We start from the raw sequence: 23,285 nt of genomic DNA on the forward strand, positions 1-23,285 counted from the left end.
CCTTAAACTACAGAAGTATTAGTTTTTCCCTACTTCACTGTGGTAAAGTATTTCAAAAGACTTAGTTGAACACATTTTAGTTTTATCACTGTCTTCATGGATGTAGTCCTTTGGGGAATCTGGTTTATCCTTCTCATTCCACTGTCCTGAGGATAAAATATTGCTGCATTTGAAATGGTTTTGCTGGTGGTCTTACATACATGGTAAATTGTCCCCTATATAATTCTTATTTTTCAAATAAGGTGCACGAATGCATATATATACACTTTTTTTTAAATCTACATTTATATTCTATCTGTTAAACTTAAGGTACTTTATAGCAACACTGATGCTAACATTTATTGTTTTATTCCTTACTGGGTAATTTCTCACCTAATTCCTAAGGGGGATAAAGACTTTGAAGTGATAGAACACTGATGCTGTCATGATAGCAATAAAATAAATCCAAGGGGATATGAACCCTGACCCTTTGCAAAGTCATCAAAATGTTCCAGTTAGGTTAATTATGATAATATACCACAAATAATTATAGAATCAGAGGGTAAGAATTTTTCTCTTCATTCTGGAAGCCGTATGAACTATTATCTGTCAGAAAATCTAATTATAAGCCTGATAATAATTGGACTAGATGGCCAGATGACTGTCTTTCACAAACTTGAACTTGTCTCTGTATGTCACGATGTCTAATTTTAGTCTGTTCTCTGCCCTTACCTCTGTAACATTGACCAAGCAGGTATCAGCATGCTAACGTGTTAAAATCATAAGTTTGCCATCAGATGCATTTCCTAAGCATATTTAATAACTGCTTTCAATAATTCAGCGTGAAGACAGCCTGGGGAATGGGTAATACAGGGAAATGAAAGCTAATAGTCCTGAGTCATAGTTAATCTTTGTTCTGTCACCTACCAGCTCCAATTCACTTTTCTTCTATGGACTACACTTTTCTCATCAGAAAATGTTGGATACTGTCATCATTTTGGCATTTTTTCATTCTAATAATAGAATCCATATACTTCATACCTTGTCAGTGTAATGGTATCATTCACATTAAAACTATCTTTAACTACTAACCTTTTGGTATATTTAAGACATCGCTTATTAAGAAGTGTGTTGTACTGAAGTTCTAGAATATTTGTTTTGTTAAGTTGAAAAACATAATAAAAAATAAATTCAAGCATAATTTGAAAATTAAGTTCTTGGTGAGGGATTTGCACAAAAACTCCATATAATGAGTGCAGACGCATGCTAAATTCCTATTCAGCCCTAGTTCTCCACTTATACTTTGAATTTCCCTCAGGTTTTCTGTGAGCTTTTGAAAACATAAAATGACTCCAGGAGAGGAAAAAAAGAACACGCAAAGAAAACACGTCCAATTGAAAAATAAATGGGGTTGAAATATTATTGCAATCACTTTATTTTTTATCATATGTAAGTAAACAAGATAGAAATGTACCTACTAAACACTAAATATTACTAAATCAACTTCAAATTACAAACATTGGAAAATACATTATTATTGATTGCATTCCTACTAATGTAATGAGGTTCCAGCAATGTATATCAGGCTCTATCCTTTAGTGTGTGTGTATACATGGATATATACAGATATAAAAATATTTATATATTTATAACATATATATAATATATATAAATCAGAAACAAAGTTCATTGCTTTAGAAATCTGGCAGATTTGTAATTTCTGATGATTATAATTACGATTTAGTGCACAGTAGCATGTCTATTTTAAATTGTCCCACTTATTTCACAAACTCTTATGCATTAAGAAATTACAGCTTAGCATTTCATCTGTTCTCAATGCACGCTGGCTCCCCAGTACAAATGTCAAACATTGTTCTTATTGATCTTTTATGGATCAGTAAACCATGGGACTGAAAGTTTAGCAATATATTTTTGTTCCCATTTACTAAGTTGTTCCTTCTCTGATAAAGTTCCTTACAATCAAAGAGAATAAATAATAAATAAATAAAACACGTGAGAATAGCAGCAGGCAGGCTACAGTGAAGCTACTTACAAATACTTTGTTAAATAACTTTCTGTTTCATTATATCAAAATAGGACAAAGTAAAAGTGACTTGCGTCAAAACATTTATTTCTCGCAGAAAAGAGTTAGGCAACATTGACTACTTTAGATGGGCTCTGAATGAGTAAATGATCACCAAAAAGACAAAAGTAAGTTAACTGCCTCAACAATCACCTCAACTGCCTTTTCTTTGTTTGAAAATAGCTGATTAATTCATGTTGAACCAGGAAGCTAAACAATCATACATTTTGGGAGAGATTTCAAGTTCACCCTCAGATGAGACTAGATTAAAGTAGTTTATGCCTGGTAGAGGAAAAATTAAATTTTTTTAGTGAAAAGGAGGAATGGAATTCTCTGTCAATGATAAAGTATACTTCAACATGTCAGTAGGGGAGGTATGTTTATACCCCCACTTTACAGACAAGGAAAAAGAGTAGGGAATTTTAAGTAACTTACCTAAGGTTTTATATACAAAGGATCTATAGAAAGATTAACACTGGACACACCAAGGCTGTCATGTACAACGGGGAGGATCGTATACCTGCACTGCGAATGGCTCCCCTTGAAGGTGTACACTGGGGTAGCTGGGAATATCGCACCCAGAGAGGATGTAGTAAACAAAAGGTCATCTGCAACAATAGGAGGCAACTGGAGGGGTCCTGGAATAATGATCCTCTTCTATCTTACATTATGCTACTAATTGTATTTTGGTTTATTTTCTTTTGTTAGCTGTTTTGGTCTCTGACAAATCGAGTTTGATTTCACAAATTTCTTGTATCACTAGGATAGGGCTGAAAACGTGTCATTGAGTGCTGGTTAATTTAATTTTTTGGCCATCAATTTATTGCTTGGATGAATAATTGATGGATATATATGTTATATTGATATTTCAACATATTATTATAGGATATTGGATGTAAGGCACATATGGAACTGTGTGCTATTTGGGTAAGGTTTCAAATTCATTTTGAGAGATGAGATTAAGGGAAAAGCAGGAGCAAGCAAAGGACATACAGGTGGTGATTTCAGTTAGCAAAGGCATAAATTACACGGTGCCTTCTATTTGATAAGGAATCTCAAACATTGCAGATAAAGATACCAAATCTGAATACCACTTACTGCTATCACAGAATAATGTTTTCTTTATTTTTACAAAGAAGTCAAATTAAAAAGTTTCTTTATATATCTTGGAAATTGATAAGATCTTTTAAAGTAACTGAAAAAACAAGTTTCATAAACTGAATGGGAAATATAAAGGTTAAGATTCTCTTAAAATACAAATGGGGGAGAGGTTGGGCTTTCATCTTCATCTATGACAGAGCGACTGAAACTCGATTAACCCTCCCTTCATAAAAAAAAATTTTATAATGGACCAAAAAAACCCCCAAGGCAATGAGTTTCAGGAACTGGATAATAGGCAGCATGAGTCTATGACAGTTGAGAGAAGGGGGACTCAAAGGTGAGTTCATGTTTACTGTGGTTACTCACATGAGGATAATTTCTTGTCCAAGATGCAGAGAGCTTGAGCTGAAGCAGAGCACAGTAGTTTCACTGAGGTTAAAAGACAGAACAATTCAGGGATATAGAAGAAACTAGAATCTGTGTGGCAGTACTCCAGAAAAGAGGGGTCTAGCAAAGGGAGTGGGCTAGAATTCCCTGCAGGGGTTCCTTGCAGATCTTTGGCTGAGACCTGGGCTGAATATATATGGGATGAGAGTATGAGAGGCTGGCCAGAGAGAAGATGCTGCAGGGCTGAGAAGAGAAAGGAGATGGGAAATGCTGGAGAGTGAGTAACTATCATAATGTTGCCAACACTTTGTTTACATCTTATTAATTCCTCATTGATACTCTGTGTCCCGCTGAGTGGAAGACCATATTTCAGCAGTAGAGAATACAAGGAGACCTAGTCCATCCCCACCCCAATAGACACTTAAACCAAGTACTTGCAGTATCCTCAGTAAAAACAGACTTTAGAGTTTAAGTCTTGCCAAGTCATAGTCTATAAAATATCTTGACCCTTGTGTGGATTCACTCTAACAAAATATAAAACCAAGCCTATACATATCTGAGACAAATTCAAGTCTATGAACATCCCTAAATTGAACTGCCTAGTAAAGTAAGAAAACATTCTTCAGTGGAAGCATACATTCTTCAGAGGAGGATAACATAATATGGAATTTATACTGCATATCACCCACAAAGTCTAGTATAAATTTGAAAATTACTAAGCATGCAAAGAAATACAAAAACAGAAACTGATCCCATGAACAAGATATTGGATGAGCAAACAAAATCTTAAAGCAGCCATTTTCAATATGTTTAAGAACTTAAAGCATAATATATTTAAATAAGAAACAAGGGGAGACTATCAGCAAAAAAAAAATGAAAATACTAAAAAAAAAAGAAAAGGAAATTTTAGATCTGAAAACTAAAATAAGTGAAATAAAAAGAATCATTGGGTGCGTTAACCAAAGATTGGAGAAGGTAAAAGAAAGCGTCAATGAGCTTGCAGAGAAATCAATAAAAAGTATCTAATTTGAAGAACAGAAGTAAATCTGAAGAAAAGTGAACAGAACCTTAGTGACCTGTGGAACAATATTAAATAGGCTAATATATATGTATAATTGGAGTTCTTGAAGGAGAAGAGGGTGAGAATGGAGCATAAAGAATATTTAGTAAAATACTGACATAAAATTTCTCAACTGTGACATTAAAAATCAACAAGGGGGCCGACCCAGTGGCGTAGCGGATAAGTTTGCACATTCTGCTTCGGGGCCCAGGGTTCGCAGGTTCAGATGCCAGGTGGGGACCTACACACACCTCTTGTCAAGGTGTGTCATGCTGTGGCAGGCATCAAACATATAAAGTAGAGGAAAATGGGCATAGATGTTAGCTCAGGGCTGTTCTTCCTCAGCAAAAAGAGGAGGATTGGCAGCAGATGTTAACTTGGGGTTAATCTTCCTCAAAAAAAAAACCAACAAGAAGAATTTTAGTGAACCCTAGACCAAAAAAAAAAAAAAAAAAAAAAGAATCACACTTGGAAACATCATGGACAATATAAAAAAAAAAAGAGAAAATTTTGAAATCAACCAGAGGAAAATAAAAAAAAGGATGGAATACAGGGGAAAAATCAGGAATAGAGATGCATTTCACATCAGATCTAAAGAGATAAAGAAGGTAATGGAACACAGCTTTCAACCATTGAAAGGAATAGAAGAAAAGATCAAATTAGATTTTAGCTTCTTAAGTATCCTTCAATTGAAGTAAAATAAAGGCGTTTTCAGATAAAAGAAAATTGACGGAATTTGTAACTAGCCAATCTGCACAATGAGAAATCCTAAAGGATGTTCATCAGCATAAAGAGAATTTATACCAGATGAAAACTAGGATCAACAGGAAAGAGTAGAGAACATTGGAAAAGGTAAGTATGTGGGTAAATATGAAAGATTATTTTTTTCTTTTCTTTTATAAATTTGCATAAATATAATTGTTTAAAACATATGATATATTAAGAGGGATTTTGTATTATATATTGTATAGACATATGACAAAAATATAGAAATATGGAGGAGAATGCAGGCAACTGTATTGTTAATTTCTTACATTTGTGAAGTAGTAAGAGTGAAATGGGAAAGGGGAAACATGGATTGTGAAGAAATTGGCAAATGTCAGTTGCAAACTGCCAAGTGGTTCCGTATTAACTCTAAGCAGATTGTTGTAAGTTAAAGAAACAATTGTTAGACTTGACATAGCCACTGAAAAAAAGTTAAAGACAAACTAAAATGTCTATATAAAAATAAAATGAAATAATAAAAAGCATTCAATTAATGCAAAAAAAAAAAGCTGCAAAGGAGCAATAGGAAGGACAAACTAAAAAATAATAAGATGGTAGGCTTAAACAAAAACATTGATAATTACATTAAATGTCAAATGGATTAATCACACTAACTTTAAGGAAAGGTTTTTAAAAAATATAGGTGAATTGGAATAAAAGGATAGTACTAAATGTATGATGTAATCATAAGAATAAGAAATGATGTATCTATCTTCATATTAGACAAAGCCAACGTCAGGACAGAGAGACATCTCATAATGATAAAACAGCCAATTAATCCGGAATACATAATCCTAAATGTGCATGGAATTAATATCATATATTTAAAACACTAAAAGGAAAATTAGCAAAGCTAAATGGAGAAATAAATAAAACCACAATTATAGTTGAAAATGTTAATACCCCTCTCTCAGTGTTTGAAACAGGTAGACAAAAATATTAGGAAGAATAATAGAAGACCTGAGCAACCATGAACTAATTAATTTACAGAAAACACCATAGCAGACAACTGAAGAACATGCATTCTTTCCAAAGCACATAAAAGAATTCCCCATGCACATCATACGCTGGGGGCTGGGGCATAAAATGACGCTCAAAATATTTCAAAAGGGAAAATCTTACAGAGTACAGCCTAGAACTGAATTAAATTAGAAATCCGCAACAAGATATCCAGAAAGGATCCAAATATCTGGAAGTTAAATTATAGACTATTAAACAACCTATTGACAAAATTAAAAATCACCAAGAAAAATTCAAAATTATTTTGAACTTAATCATAACAAAAAATACAACATACACTAAATTTATTATTTAAGAAGGAGAAGAATTTATTAAAACATTTTATGAACCATAAACTTGGAAACATTTTTCTGAAGGATAATTATGACTCCTGGTTCTACATTTTTTACTGTTTTAATGTGTCATTTTGGGTTATGTGGAAGTAGAAACCTGCCGTTTATCAGTCTTGACATCATTGACATTTGGAATGAAGACTTCTGTGTTGTGGGGGCTGTCCTGTGGATTGTAGGATGTTTAGCAGCATCCCTGGCCTCTACTGTGCTAGTAGCGTGCCCATTCTAGTGTGACATTCAAGAACAGCTCCCGACATTATTCAATGTCCCAGGTTGGGGGGAAGAGGGAGGATTTCCTGGATCGAGAACCACAGAGTTAGAACATCACGTCTGTGGTCAAACGAATGTGGGTGAATTCCAAATCTAACACCAACATCCGTTCTATTGGAGTTGACTAGCCCATTCTAAGTGTCTATATTTATTTATAGGTAAATATAAATAAATATGTAAATTTAAATATATAAATAAATAAAAATAAAAACTTTGAAAAAAGACAATGGACACCAGGAGATTAACACTAGGTTTGCCATCAAGTCAACTCTCAACGCATATGATGTATTATTATTTCTCTGTTCAGCTATACCAATATGGACTGTAAAGAAGCTTATCAGCTAAAATGACTAGCCATGACATCTTGTTACAACTAAATTACTTTAAAAAGTGTACTTTAATCTTTATGGTTTATAATCTTGTTTATATGAATTTATCAGTATAATTAAAATGTGTCAACCTTCATTTATTTCCCATTAACATATGTTAATCATAGAAACAGATTAAGATTAAACAAAGTATTCTATCAAGTGTCAAAGACTTTCTTCTTTGATCTGTTGCCGTCTGTCTATCATAAACAAGATATTTACCACATCTGATTCTCAATGTTCTCTATGGGGACATGAGAAAATGTAAATTCCTTGATGATTTCAATATGCAAAATACGAAGTCCTTTAAAAATAACAGGCATCAGTAACTTTAGGAAATATTTCCCGTTAAGTTATTTACAATCTCTAGAATTGTAAGAAAGAATTAAAAACATATTCAAATGATTTATTATGGCTATAGCCTTTGGAGAGAGAACAGAATGAGACATAAGCAATTTTAGTGCAGCTCTGAAATAAGATGATCCTTCTTAAGTAGAAATTTAGGCTGATGCTCAGACGGTAGAAGATAATGCACGGTGGCAGATAATATAATAGCCCATGGATCTTGAATCAATTATATTTTTTATTCATATTAGCTTTTACTTGTTCTCATTCAATCATTAATCAAATATTTGTTAAGTATGATATATACCAATGTCAGTAGTACCTTAATGAGTATCCAATAAAATGATAGTTTCTCCTTCAAGAAGCTAGTTTAGTCTAGTTTAGGAGGCTTGGCATACAATGAAAGATAGCAGATAGAAAACTCAATCAATAACTTCTGAGAGAGTGAAAAGGAGGTCTGAAGCAATTACAACTCTAGGAATGAAAGATATGCTGTATGAAACATTTAGTTGGTGAGGACCTTTAAAAAATATTGGGATTTGTGTCTTTAAAAAGGAGAGAGGTGGGGCCGGCCCAGTGGCATAGTGGTTAAGGGCACATTCTGCTTCAGTGGCCCATGGTTTGTGGGTTCGGATCCTGGGTGCAGACCTACATACTGCTCATTGGGCCGTGCTGTGATGGCATCCCACATACAAAATAGAGGAAGATTGACAACAGATGTAAGCTCAGGACCAATCTTCCTCACCAAAAACAAAGGAGAGAGGTAAATGTCCTCAACAGGGCACATAGCAAGAACAAGCCTGTAAGGTGCAGCTAAGCTTGAAACCTTTGGCATTCAAGAGATAACTGGCCTACCAAGCAGCCAGGTGTTCTTGGGCAATATGGGTTGCAGGAAGATTATAGAGGCCTCTTAATGCCAGATAGAAGAATTTTAGCTTTATACACAATGGATAAGTATTAAAAAATTTTGAGAAGAATTCTTTCATACAAGTACTTTGTAGAACGATACATACAGTAACATGGAATGCAATGAATTCCAAATGGGGGATGGAAAAGAAGACCAAAGAGTAACAGCATCACTCTCAACATTCTTTTCAATTATAAAAGACAGTATGAAAGATTGAGTAAAGCGGCAATCAATTTGTGAGTTTCTGTAAGCACTCCTTTTGAAAGTAGATGCCCAAATTTCTGCTTTTTAAGTGTTCTCATTGATATAAATTATTCCAATGTATAGAAAAAAAAAAATCTTTTTTCTTTTTGAGGAAGATTAGCCCTGAACTAACTGCTGCCAATCCTCCTCTTTTTGCTGAGGAAGACTGGCCCTGACCTAACATCCGTGTCCATCTTCCTCTACTTTATATGTGGGACGCCTACCACTGTGTGGCTTGCCAAGCAGTGCCATGTCCACACCTAGGATCCGAACTGAGAACCCCAGGCTGCCAAAGCGGAACGTGAGCACTTAACCGCTGTGCCACTGGGCTGGTCCAAAACCATTTTTCTATACACATACAAATATACGAATATGAAAACATATTGTAACAGATTATTTTCTTCTGACTATTGAGGCCATGGTATCACAATATTTATAACACATGAGGGAAAATATGCTCTTTTGTAATGTCTCTGATTATATGACGTCATCCATCTAACTGCACACGTAGGGAACAGCTTAGCTAAACATAAGGACCCTTGTAACTCGGGTCCTACACAAGTTACCTCAAAGATCTGAACAAACCTAGTAGGGAAAAAAAATGGACAAATTGGCAGCCTCTGTATTTTGGGTAACCCCATCACCATTTTGCCCTTTGATTTTCCTGAGCAAGAATGTGTTTCTTCATGTATCAGGTACCACTGTACCACCGTTTAAGAGCATGAGAAGACATATTCCTACTCTTTCCTAAAATTTTCAGGTTAAAAAACATGGTCACGGTAATTTTAGTTCTCAAGGTAAACGTCCATTTCCATACAAACTTTGGCTAACTTTGTTAAAGTACTCTGCAGAATTTTGGAAATTAAATCATAAAATATTTTTCAAAAAAGTTCTTTGATGATTTGTTTTAAGCACTCTGATGCAAGGAATCGATATTCACTACATATTAAAAAAATAAAACTAGCTTAAGGTACAAAGAGAATAAATAACTAAAACATTTCTGTGCCTTTAATGAAGGCTACACCAGAGACTAAGCAAAGCTAAGCAAAACAAAACAAAACAAGCAAGACCAAAAAGAACAATTACAAAAATTGGCACTTACCCATATTTTGCAAAATTTGCCCAGCGTTTCATAATGGATCTACTCAAAATTTCCTCAGCTTTTGTGTAATTAACTCTTCTTTCCAGAGGTAAACCAAAGACAAATTCGATTTCGTAACCATGCATCACTCCCATCCATTCTGGCCAAGGAAGTTTGGTCGATCGGTGTTCAAAATAGTAGAAAAAGGCATCATTTCCCAATTCTGAGAACTTTTTGGTGAACTCCAAGGCAGGGCATATGATATTGTAATCCCCAACAACATCATCCAAGGCCTCTCTGTAGTTTTCGGCTCTCTGATCATCTAACCAGTCCATGTAATGGAAAAGGATTGATTCTCTTCCAAACTCACTCACTCTTGGAAAAAATATTTTTAAACCCTCCTGAAATTCTTTTCTTGTTATGATACTGTTGTTATCTTTGCTGAAACCAGGAGCCCCATATACTAAAAATGCTGTCCCTTCATCTTTATTAACACCCACCAAGATCTGGGTTCTTTTGAACTGTCCAAGTTGGAGTAGTGTATCTGGCATGTCAGTGAGAAAATCGCCATCCACAGTTGGACCAAAGTTTACTGACAAGAGAGTATCATAGGGGACAACAAATACTTCATTCAGAAGAATTTCCTGGGGATCTTTGTCTCGAAGACATTTGATCATCTCAGTCTCATTGTCCCTAGAGCAACCCATACGTTTAGCTAGGGTCAATGTTCTGTTCCTAGCTTCATACAGAGATGTTACTGCCCAAGGGGCATTAGAGGATCCACTTTGCAGAATGGCTCTGGTAAACAAAGGCTGGCTTCTAGGAGAAAGTAAATGAAGGCTAACTGAAGCTGCTCCTGCACTTTCTCCAAAGAGAGTTACACTTCTAGGATTACCACCAAAGGCTGCTATATTTTTTTGCACCCACTGAAGTGCCAACTGTTGATCAAATAAGCCCATGTTCCCTGGTGCCTCAGGATTTTCTGATAAGGCTAAGAATCCTAGGGCACCCACTCTATAGTTCATTGAAACTACAATAACTCTTTCAACCCGAGCCAGAAACTTGCCATCATAAACAGGCAAAGATGATGTCCCAGTTTGAAAACCACCACCATAGATCCATATCATTACAGTAGCATTTTTTGGTTTAGGTGCTGGAATCCACACATTCAGATATAAACAGTCTTCACTAAGTTCAGTGTTTGGGTTCCACATCTCTGATCCAAGGAAGCCTGGGAAACTTTGATCTGTGTTCTGATAGCAAGAATTGGCATATTTTGTGGCATTCCAAATATTGGACCACTTAGTCAAGGATTGTGGCTTTTTGAATCGAAGTCTACCAAGAGGCGGCTGTGCATAGGGAATCCCAAGAAAGGCTGTTACTGTGCCACCAAGAACTGGCAAGTTCATCCCTCTGACTTTTCCGTTCTTGGTTGTAATTATGATGTCTTCTTCAGTGTGTGACTTCCCGATAAGCACCCAGAGCAGAAGAAATCGCAAGAGAATTCGAATGCATATGATTGTACCCCAGCTCTGCATACTGATTTCTGAAAGAGAGGTGAGGAGGAAGTTTTAACAGCCTCATGTTTCTAACGTTATACTTGACTAAAATATCATAGTTCTTATTAATCCTACAAATAATGAAAACTAATAAATCTGCTACCACTATAAACACTTATGAATAAAAACATAAAAAATGGTTGGAGATATTTCAGTTTTCAATGTAGAAAATAAATAAGTGACATGGAAAAGTATAAATTATTTCACTTTGGAGAGATTCATTATCAAATGCTTGTAAGGAAGATTTAGTATTTTAAAGAGAAAGTTTATCCGCGGGGTGTATATAAATATATATACTTCTCTAGCACACACAGCCCCACAGAAAGTGGTATTAAGCGGTTGTCCACTTACGTTGACAAAATATAATTTCTACGTTGGTTAGAGGAGGAAATACAAGCTCATGTATTCTCTGAAATATGTACACTTCTATTCATGGGTGAATGGTTCTTAAGAACTTTTAAGGATCCTTAGACTTTTATTATCATCTTTTTCTGTCTCCATGTCCTTCTGTGATCCTTTTTGCCTAGTAGTTTCTTCCTCGATAAAATCTATACAGTCTATGGTCAGAAAAGAATTTGGACAATATATCTATAGAATGTTAAGTAACAAAAACACAGTAGTTGCCATTTATCATACAGATTGTGAAAACTAATAAATCTGCTACTGTTATAAAGACCTATGGGAAAAATTGGAAAGGGAGGGCTACAGATATATACTAGAGAATTTCCCTGAAATTGAATAACCAAGAAGGGCTTCTTGACCTGAATTACAATGTAAATGGGGAGAACCGACAGGCAGTAATACAATGTGTCAGAGAAGATGCTGACTTCAAAGGAATTTTACACCCAAGAATTACTCGATGCACATCTGTTAATTTGTTAATTGATTAAAGCATATGCAACTAGTGAGGTTAAATGTGTTATCATGGTCAGATTTACTTGTATTCTGATAGCGGACAAAATGAATGAAATAGGAGTAAAGCTGAGAAATTACTTGGAAAAGTGGAGGAAGCAAAGGTAATTTTTGAGACCTACAATCATAACTATCTGGCATTTTATTAAATGATATCTGTTTGATGACATGAAGAGATTGGGAGATCAAAGTTTTATTAAAAAATCATAATGCACACCTGAGTTTCTTTAAAATAAATAAAATTTAAAAATCAGATACTGAAACTCCATGTGGCAAAGAGAGAGAGAAAAATGTAATGCAAATACCGTTTAAAAGAACATCATGATATAACTGAAAGGAAACCTGATTCAAACAAATACAAACACTCATTCACATCCACATATCAACAACAAAGGTCCATAAATGTACAGAATCTTTTCTTTATTTTTTTATATCGTAATTGTCAATCCAACCTATATGTACAAGAAGTTAATCCTGTGAGCTTTGAGAATTTGTATTTTTTTTTTATTTAGATTGTCTTCGAAGGCAGAGAATAAGGCACTATCTTGATAACTGTCTCAGCTTTAGGAACTCACATTTTAAATCAGCCTCTTCACTGCTGCTCATACAATAGCTGGTGATCAACAAGTATTTTTTGATCCCCCCAAAATATTTGAATAAACCAATCCATTGTGTACAGTATTTTGTTTAGTGTCCAGTACTTATGGGTATCTCTCCCTCTCTCTCTGTCTCTGACTCTGTCTATACTTATGTCTATGTCCATATCTATACTTGTCTACCTAATTCTATCAATGTCTATATGTATATGGACAAATATGCAAATATATCTATATATGATGATTGTTATAATAATAAAGTTTTAAAAAATCAAACCACAAGATTTTTTTCATGTTCTCGATTTCGATACAATTGAATTTTTGCTAAGAACAATAAAATATATTATTGAAGTATATAATATTTTAACACAATTTCTTTACTATTATGATATTCAGAGATTATTACAATCATAAATGCAATTTCTTATATTATAAATAATCATAAATAAATAAAATGTAATAATATAAAGCTTCCTGTGGACTTGACAATCACTAATGAAACTTTATATTTTTGAAAGTTTAGGAATTTTAGAGGCGCTGCTCCCGTAGTCTTTTTTTTTCCTTCTGATGATTTCTAAACCCTTTCTTTAAATAAACGGAGGTGGACATTTGGAGAAAAAAGTCTTATGATGACTTTTTTTTTTCTTTTTTAAAATCCGCTTTGGAGAGGAAAAAGGAATTACGACACAAAGCTGGCAGACTCTAAACTTCACTTCAACAGATCAATTGCAGGCTCTCTGGTTGTAGTCGTTCCGACCTTTGGCCCAGCTCAGTCAGTCTTCTTCTGAGGCTAATGTTAAGATCCTCTTTTTTCCCCCTTGGTTTTATATAAATATTATTTTGTCTTTTTAAGCCAAACACCAAATGCTAATGATTTTTGGTCTGAGATAATTTTCAAACTTTTGTTCTACAGTTTATTAATTTTATTGCACAGCAAGTATAATTACTACCGAATATTTTGTTTCCTTATGTAATTAATAAATGTAATAATTTCCATTGCATATGTTAAATAATAGCTACCACAACAGCTAAAAGATTATAATATCATTCACATGTCACTTTGATTTACATAAGTATTTCTTATATGTTTTTAATTATATTTTGTGCTGAGTGAATTTTAATGTTATATGTAATGATTTATGTGAATAATAAAGTAGCCTTTTCAGCAATGATATCTGTGAGTCATCAACTTGTAAAAATGCAACTAATAACATTCAAAAAATCATTGTAAGCATGCTTTCATTGCAAGAATGGCAGTATAATCCTAACGCGCTGTTATGCTACCTGTTGGAGAATGTTATATACCATATTATTAAATCTAGATTTTAAAACGAAAATATGCATATGCTCACATACTTATTAGTGTAGGTTAATATTTTTGTGTTTAGCTACAGCACTTTATTTAACTAATTATTATTTTGTCCTTTTCCTAGTCTGGTATTCTTTAATACGCTGCTCTGCTGTTTTACTGTTAAGAGATGTTTACATTTTTATTATAAGTTATCACATGATTAAACGATCAAAAGAGAAATAAATAAAGGAGACTAAGAAAACGTTATTAGTCTATATCTCAATCTTTATTAATAATTAAAATATTCAGCAAAACTTCATTGTTTTTCCTCCTATAAATTCTGGTGCAAATTGTCTACTGGCATATTACATAAACAATTCAAACTGAGAATACATAAGATGTTTATCATAAAGAATGGGGCAAATTTTCATATTGAGTATAACTGAGTATCCAAATTTAGATCGATTAAACTTATTCTCATAATATTTGAAAGAAAGGCAGAAGTTTTTGTGTGGAAGTGAAAAAGAAAACAAACGATGGGAGTGGGAAGGTGGAAAACCTGAAACACAATGAATACTCTGATGCTCCAAGTTTATAAAAAGCTCTAGAATATCAAAATCTACTGGAAATTTTGGAAAATATTCTAAATTTTTAATAATATGACTTTCAAAGTAAAAAAAAGGCAAAAATTATTTCCTTCTTTTTGCATTTTTAATTCAATTTTGAAAGTAACATCAAAATTCCTCAACCAATTTTAAGAAGAAATATATCTTTACTACAAGAATGGGTACAATAAAATGATTGTTATAAAGAGCTATTCATTTGCCATAGTTTTGCCATAGTAGGATATCAATGAAATATTCAAAATCATTAGCCACCAAAGGACTTCTTAAAGGATGGTCAAGCAAATATTGACAGTTTTTCTTTTGAAGGTAGAGTAATTTTCCTGACTTTCAAAAAGTTAAATAGAATATATATTTCTGCATAAAAATAAAGTGTTTTAAAATGGTGGGAAAGAGCCATCTAGATAATATGATCTAGAACAAGCGCCACTAAAATGTATTTGGTCAAATTAAAACAACTAAGCCTTTATACCAAACCTAGAAAGCTTGTTTTGTTGCAGGCTAAGTCAAGTGGGGAGTTGAGGAAGTCTGTTTATAAATAGACTGTATCACTGTCTTTCAGGGATCCTTCCGATACCCACTAGGCACTAAAAGGATACAGATGTACAGATAGAAGACACTATATTAAGTATGAGAAGCATAAGATCTGTATCTATCCTTAATCGGGAAGATTCTTAAACTTTTCATTGTGGGAATAATTTGAACATTTAATATTAGAGAACTATCTTAGGTCTTTGAAAGTTGAATCTGTTCTTAGGTTGACATCTATCCAATTATAATTCTCTAACATCTGGGACAGTTCAGTTTTGATAAGAATGAGCAGATTTTGTCATGAAAGCATTAAAATGAAGACAACATACAATTTAAATATGTATTACTAGTTGTTACCAAGAGATGAATCAGAGCAGAAACAAAATTTATAGATAAGATAAGACTTGCTAAGATATCATTAGCTTGTATTTATAACAACTAAAATGTGGAGCAGATCCCAAACATTTCCTTACAGTTAAAAAAAAAACAGGACACTAAAAACAAACAACAACAACAAATCAAGGAGAATAGAACAGAATTTTGCAAATGCAATTAGAAATTTTATTTGGTATCCAAAGGCCATGTTATTTCAAATTCACAGAGAATTCTAAAGATTTTCATTTAAAGTATAAAGCCACTCTTTAAAAGCTCGTGTTTAACCTTAAACGAGTAACTATATAAGTGAAATATAATTATATTTATCATAAGTATGTGATAGTTTATATTATGAGAGACATTACACGAACTAGTGATAGTAACTCCTAATTAGGTTTATTATCATGCAATATATTCACAAAAATTTGAAATTCATACTCAAGATAAAAAAAAAATTGCAAATAGAAACCATAAATAATGAAACAATTTTGTTCACATTTCATTTTACGTTTAAATATTCATACCTTTTATATTCAATGCTTAATCCGCAGGTTAAGCAAGAGCCTGATATCATCAAAATAAAAATAGGTTTAGAAGATGTAGGACAACAGAAAGTCTATATTGGCTTATTGATATAATAAAAATAATTTAAAAATATAAAATATTTTGACATAATTTAAACACACACATTAAAAGAAAGAGGATAAACAGGGCAAAGTGGACAAAAGTTGGGAAATCAAATTACGAAATAGACTTTTCTTTTAGATAAAAAAAAGTTTAGACTTTTGCTTTGCCAATTGTTATAAAGTTTAGATGGCAAAATGTTTATTAAGAAAAGTGTTCTGTCAAGCCAGACAATAAGAGATCTATTCACTTCATGCCATTTAAGAAAAAAGAAAAAAATAATAAAGTAAGACTGATCAAAGATCACTTTTGTTACTCTTTTAAGGAGAAATTTCCTAAACAGCACATTTAAGGGTAAAACAGATAGAATGTTTCCCCTTAGGGAGTGCACAGAGAACAGACATCACAGTGACTCCACAAGTGCCACCGTCCTTTGTACAAAATTGAACAATTCTATTATTTCCCCAGCAGTTAAATGGACTCAGTCTGCATTCCCTGAATAACAGGCAGATCTGATGCTTGTGGCTGCTCGCTTGCTTCATCTGTCCCATTTGCAACGACTGTCCCCCACAGAGCACCAAAGGGGCACAGCAAACACGTGAAGGGAACACAATCCTACAGAAGGAGCTTCACAGTAACTTGCAGCTAAAGGAAGACATAAATTCAGAGCAACTTACCCGACTCACTGCAACAAAGATGATAAAGTTTGCAAGGAGTGGAAATCATGTAACACTTCAGGGAAATGCAGTATGCAGCTGCTGCTCCAGCCTGTAAATTGGACTGCACTGACATTACAATCAACTGTTCCTGACAAAGCTCGCGAGAGTTGGCAGCAGCAACTTGATCTAGAGGCAGCCAATCTTTACTTTCTGACTTCTGTTCAGAGACTGAAGGTATGAATGCCATAGTAATTCATTTACAAAAGCGTTACTGGGTAAATGTATTACGATTGCAGGCACTCATTTAAGAGCGAAGAAAAAAAGATGTAGAAGCTTCTTTAACTGAAGCTGAAAATGCACAGAAAATGCACTTTTTTTTAACACTGCCAGAACTTTTAAGGTATTTTCCTCTTTTATAGACTATACACTTTTCTTATGCTCATTTTAAGATTTAAAGATGTACGCGTTTTTCTGAAGAAACGCTGCTATTGAAATCTTTGTAACTTCAATCTGTGCCAATTGTGTAGTTAGAAAGGAGTGTAAAAGATAAAATAGGAAACAAAATAATTGCTCTGTAGATAAAACTATGAAAATAAAAAGATTAATTTTATTAACTGAATGAATGTCTCTGACAGGAATGTCCTTTCCATCCCTACACAACAACACTTATTTAAGTAAGATCTCAGCTCTGGTAATTTCCTAGTCAGGGGTCCTGCAGGCAGTTAAGTGTAATGAGAAGCCACAATTTTCTGGTCAAGATAAGGAATATACAATGAAGAATGATCGTCCCCAAATTCTGTAAGCTGCAAGTGTGCAAGCTCTCAAGGATGTTTTGATGTCTTTTAGGGTTCTCTTCCTTGACTTAGATATTTGGGAAAATGGAAAAAAAAAAATCCCAAAACTTTTAATGAACTGTTCAATGCCTGACTTCTCAATACAATTACCTTCTTTATGTCCTGCAAAGGATCACTTTCACTTTTAAATCTCCAGCTTTTGGGCTTACTATGGACTAACCAGTACGCCCATAATTGTAGGTAAGCCCATTTTTGTTTAATGGTGTTTAAAATTTCAAATATGCAAATATAAGAACTGTTATTCTTTATTGATACTACCTTGTGTCAGCTATTATTATGGACAGTTTACATAAATTATTTTATTTTATTCCAATAAATATATGAGTTAAATATTATTAACCATATTTTCAGATGGGGAAGCTAAGGCTTATAAAGAGCAGAAACTTGCTATGTATCTTACCACTAGTAGTTGTTGAGATCAGAATTTTAACAGATTTGTCTAATGCCATTTCATGTCAACTGTTTCTGAGATAATAGCCATTTTATTCTTTCAAAATTATCTTTTCTGGGAAAATTGCTACTCAGGAGTATATTCTATAATAAACTTAACAATCACAATGATTTTTGATGTATTTAGAATATAGTCTATGTGACGACAATCTAGTTACACAAAAGTTACAGAATACATGATCGATCCAAAACGAGGAAAGGGTTTTTAAAAGGTAGTACACTGACAATCATGTAATAGTTTGGAAAGTGATTGCATTTCTGTTAAAATGTAGTCATTTTTGGTGACTCACACGAAAGAGAGTTCATTGGTTTAATATATGTGATTTTTAATCCAAATGTCTAAATTCTTCTCTCCAACACAGCTTCACTGTATTGTTTTCTGTGCTAGCACGTGGTGGGTCTTATTCTCAAATCCTGTGATTGTTGAGGAATGTTTTTGATGTGAGAGAATTCAGCAGACCATTTTGCATGGTCTTAACATCCACTCACCACTATGCAAAATATATCATGTATCTACACGTACTTCATTCTCATCTTTGAACCTGAAGCTAAACAGTAAAATAATCAGTTGCAAGCAGATGTTCATTTTTAACACGTTTAAACTGGTTGAGCAGCAACATGAACTGGCTATTAAACCTGACAGTTTTTTCTCTGCTCCATACTTTTGCTTCAGTGAACCACCTGTGGCTCCTGCCCCTTTCGTTCATTCTCTCTCAGGATTTCTCAGCTATGCCCGGTTGCTTCATGCGTTATTTCAGTGCATTTCTTCTTCCTGTCTTATTTGAAGGTTTCTTCCTTTGTGGCTCGACATACGGCAGCTGCTTCAGTTCTGTGATGTCATTGTGTTTTCACACATATCCAGTAGGAGGATGTACGTCACACGCAGTGAGTCTCATGTCAGGATCAGCAGGCAAGCGCTGTTCTGTGACCTGACAGCCTTGATTAACGATCATGCTGTTAAATGTTGAGTGTGCCTTGTAAGTGGCACTGCTGAAATATCTCAAGACACTTGACACAGCATTAACACTGCTCAGACTTTGCAACCATATATGCTGAAGCACAAGCAAGGCAATCATCATAGTCTTGGCTCTATGACCATTTTCCGTTAGCCTATTGTGGTGACTTTTTGCTTTTAAGGTTTTATTATGCCTTAGTACCACTGGGCTGGTTGTTATCTAGTTAACAACATTCCAGGAGATTTGAGACGCTATGGGAAATAGTAATCCCATATTTTACATTAGTCTTCTTCAGGCATACCGATACCACACAAATACCCTAATCTTTTATTAATACATTTTTTTATAAGAGCAATGTCATTGCTAAAGAAAATATGGATTGCAAAAAAAGTATATTCCTACATTTTACATATCACGGATATGGAAAAGATCTTTAGATGTATTCCATTCTAGTTTTTCTTTAAATATGTGTACATAGTTAGAGTTACAGAGTTATATATATAGCAATAGCTAAACAGGTTGTTAGCATAATTTTGCTTCTTATTTTTAATTTATTTCATGATATTAATTCTTATTACAATATTTTAATGACTGTGTGACATATTATCAATGAGTATACCATAATTTATTGCACCATTTGCTACTTATATGATCATAATAATTTCAGCTAATGACTACTATTTGAAAACACTGTTCTAAGCACTTTGAATATATTAACTCATTTAAAACTCAAAACCACTTTTAAGTAAGTACTATTATTATTCCAATTTTATGGCTGAGAAAATTTAGCCACAAAAGGTATAAGCAATGTGCCAAAAAGCAGACAGGTAATAAAGGTATTTTCTAATTTTTGTTTAATATAAACACTATCACAACTGGCATTTTTATATGTAGATATTTAGGTGCAACTTTTGCTTTTTTTCTTAATTTATTTTCCAGGAAGTGGAATAACTGAAATCGACTAGTACAAAGTAGACTTCTTGTTTGTTTTTTTTTTTGCCATCTACTGACACTCTTCATAGACTGTCAAATAAGAAGAGGTTTCCAACAATTCTGACAAAAAAGGGAAATGTTCTTTATCAGAATAAATCTGAACACTTCTCTGGAACCAAGAGACTAGACATTCATACCTAGGTGTGGCAGATGTTTAAAAGTGGATTTCTCGACAGATTTTAGAAGTGGGCCCAGCCCCGCTAGGAAGAAAATTCTTTAACTGTATGGTGGCAGCTACTGTGGAAGCGCCTGCAGGCAGTGGTGTCTGTAGAGACAAAGCGAAGATCTTTGGGAGTGAAGGGAGAAGGAATGATGGGGAGGCTCAGGCAGTCTTGTGCCATTGTAGCGGTACAGGTAGTTCGTGTAAAGGAGTTCTGGAAAGGGGTGTGTAGGCACTAACAAATTGGCTAGATTCTACAACAATACTCTCTAAGATAACTAATCAAGAAAAAGCCACAACTTCTGAGGGAATGTGGTACCAAGCCGATTTTCATGGAACTTGCAAAGGCAGGGGGATCAGAGCAAGAAAATAAACTCTGCGGGCTTGAGCAAAGAAGGATAAACTCATTTGTTTTTTTCTTTTTTTGTTTTTTTTTTTTAAAGAGAGAAGCAGCAACCTTCTTTGTTTATACTCTAATTTATTGAATTGACTCAAATTTCCTCTTGCAAACAATTGATTAGTCTTAGAATTCTACTCTCAGAAAAATTGTACATTAGCATGCCACCAGATCAATCAGAGTGCTCTTTAAAAGTCCAGATTCCTGCCCCTTCGTTGGGCTTTGGCTTTAATAAATCTGGGGTGGTATCTTTTATTTATTTATTTATTTGCCATTGAATTTTATACTTTATTTTATTTCCAATTAATTTTTCTGTGATTATAATGTTTTATAACATTTTGTAATTTTGGGTCTACATTACTGTTTATCAATTCCTGAATACACTTCATTGTCCTCACCCCTAGTAGTCTAATTTTTATCCATCACCATACATACCTTCCCCTTTATCCCTTTCGCCCACTCCCCTAACCCCCAGCCCCTCTGGTAACCACTAATCTGTTCTCTTTATCCATGTATTTGTTATCTTCTGCATGTGAGTGAAATCATGCAGTATTTGCCTTTCTCTGTCTGGTTTATTTTACTTAGCATCATACCCTAAAGGGAATGCTCATATACTGCTGGTGGGAATGCAAACTCGGGCAGCCACTATGGAAAACAATATGGAGGTTTCTCAAAAATTAAAAATAGAAATACCATATGATCCAGCTATCCTACTACCGGGTATTTATCCAAAGAACTTGAAATCAATCATCCAAAGAGATTTATGCACCACTATGTTCATGGGAGCATTATTAATAATAGCCAAGATGTGGAAGCAACCCAAGTGCCCATCTACAGATGAATGGAAAGAAGACAATGGAAAACTACTCAGCCATAAAAAAGACAAAACCGTCCCATTTGCAACAACATGGGGTGGTATCTTTTATTTTTTTTTTTATTGAGTTAATGATAGGTTACAATCTTGTGAAATTTCAGTTCTATATTAATGTTTGTCAGTCGTGTTGTAGGTGCACCCCTTCACCCTTTGTGCCCACCCCCCACCCCACATTTCCCCTGGTATCCACTAAACTGTTCTCTTTGTCCACATTTTTAAATTCCTCATATGAGTGGAGTCATACAGAGATTATCCTTCTCTAACTGGCTTATTTCACTTAACATAATTCCCTTAAGGTCCATCCATGTTATTGCAAATGGAATGATTTTGTTCTGTTTTACAGCTGAGTAGTATTCCATTGTATATATGTACCACATCTTCTTTATCTATTCATCTGTTGATGGGCGCTTAGGCTGCTTCCATGTCTTGGCTATTGTAAATAATGCTGCAATGAACATTGGGGTGCATAGGACTTTTGGAATTGCTGACTTCAAGCTCTTTGGATAGATACTCATTAGTGGAATAACTGGGTCATATGGTAGTTCTATTTTTAATTTTTGAGGAATCTCCATACTGTTTTCCATAGTGGCTGCACCAGTTTGCATTCCCACCAGCAGTGTATGAGGGTTCCTTTTTCTCCACAACCTCTCTCACATTTGCAACTATTAGTTTTAGATATTTTTGTCATTCTAATGGGTGTAAGGTGATATCTTAGTGTAGTTTTGATTTGCATTTCCCTGATGATCAGCGATGATGAGCATCTTTTCATGAGCCTATTGGCCATCTGTATATCTTCTTTGAAGAAATGTCTGTTCATGTCTCCAGCCCATTTTTTGATCTGGTTGTTTGATTTTTTTGTTGTTGAGTTGTGAGAGTTCTTTATATATTATGGATATTAAGCCTTTGTCAGATACATGACTTGCAAATATTTTTTCCCAGTTAGTGGGTTGTTTGTTTGTTTCAATCCTGTTTTCATTTGCCTTGAAGAACCTCTTTACTCTGATGAATTCCTGGGGTGGTATGTTTTAAATGAGCCTCTTATGAGGGACTGATCTGGAAAGTTCACAGACCACACTCTAGGAGGCAAAGTCGAGCGCCCTGGCTCCTCAGGAAATTGTTATCCTATCATGTATATGGTTTATCTTTTTTCTCCTATTTATGCATGTGCAATTATACCTTTTACTTTAAGCTAATTTGGAAATGTTTCAAATATATTTTGTATTCTACTTTCATATAACTGATACTATCAAATATTTTTCTTCAATTCAATTTTATTGCCTGTATATTAATCATTTTTTGGATACACTATAATTTATCTAACTTACTTTTGTTGTAAAGGTAGATTGTTTTAGATTTATCATGGAAATAGCACTATAAAAATGGATACAACAATGTAAACATTTTTATGCATTTCTTATTTTTCCTGGAATAATTCCCTAAACCAGAATTGTTCAAAAAGTATGTACACTTTTATGGCTAAGACACATAGG

The 23,285-nt window shown here is 34.1% G+C and overlaps 1 protein-coding gene and 1 long non-coding RNA gene across 5 annotated transcripts in view; one reads left to right on the forward strand and one right to left on the reverse strand.

Moving 5' to 3' along the window:
• Positions 1 to 17,258, reverse strand: part of BCHE (butyrylcholinesterase) — a 65,557-nt gene extending 48,299 nt beyond the window's left edge. For 2 of the 3 annotated variants that reach the window (XM_070242320.1, XM_070242321.1), the window contains exons 1-2: positions 17,130 to 17,258; positions 9,963 to 11,487 (exon numbers count right to left, since the gene is read on the reverse strand). In XM_070242320.1, coding sequence (XP_070098421.1) covers positions 9,963 to 11,487; positions 17,130 to 17,244 — 1,640 coding nt within the window. In that variant the 5' untranslated portion in view covers positions 17,245 to 17,258. 3 annotated transcript variants of the gene reach the window in all.
• The window catches only part of LOC138918956 (uncharacterized), a 75,388-nt gene continuing 69,313 nt past the window's right edge, over positions 17,211 to 23,285 (forward strand). For both annotated transcript variants that reach the window (XR_011428738.1, XR_011428739.1), the window contains exons 1-2: positions 17,211 to 17,345; positions 19,203 to 19,300. This is a non-coding gene — a long non-coding RNA (uncharacterized lncRNA). The remainder of the gene's footprint in view (positions 17,346 to 19,202; positions 19,301 to 23,285) is intronic.

The sequence above is a fragment of the Equus caballus genome, chromosome 19, assembly GCF_041296265.1.
Source record: "Equus caballus isolate H_3958 breed thoroughbred chromosome 19, TB-T2T, whole genome shotgun sequence".
Lineage (NCBI taxonomy): Eukaryota > Metazoa > Chordata > Mammalia > Perissodactyla > Equidae > Equus > Equus caballus.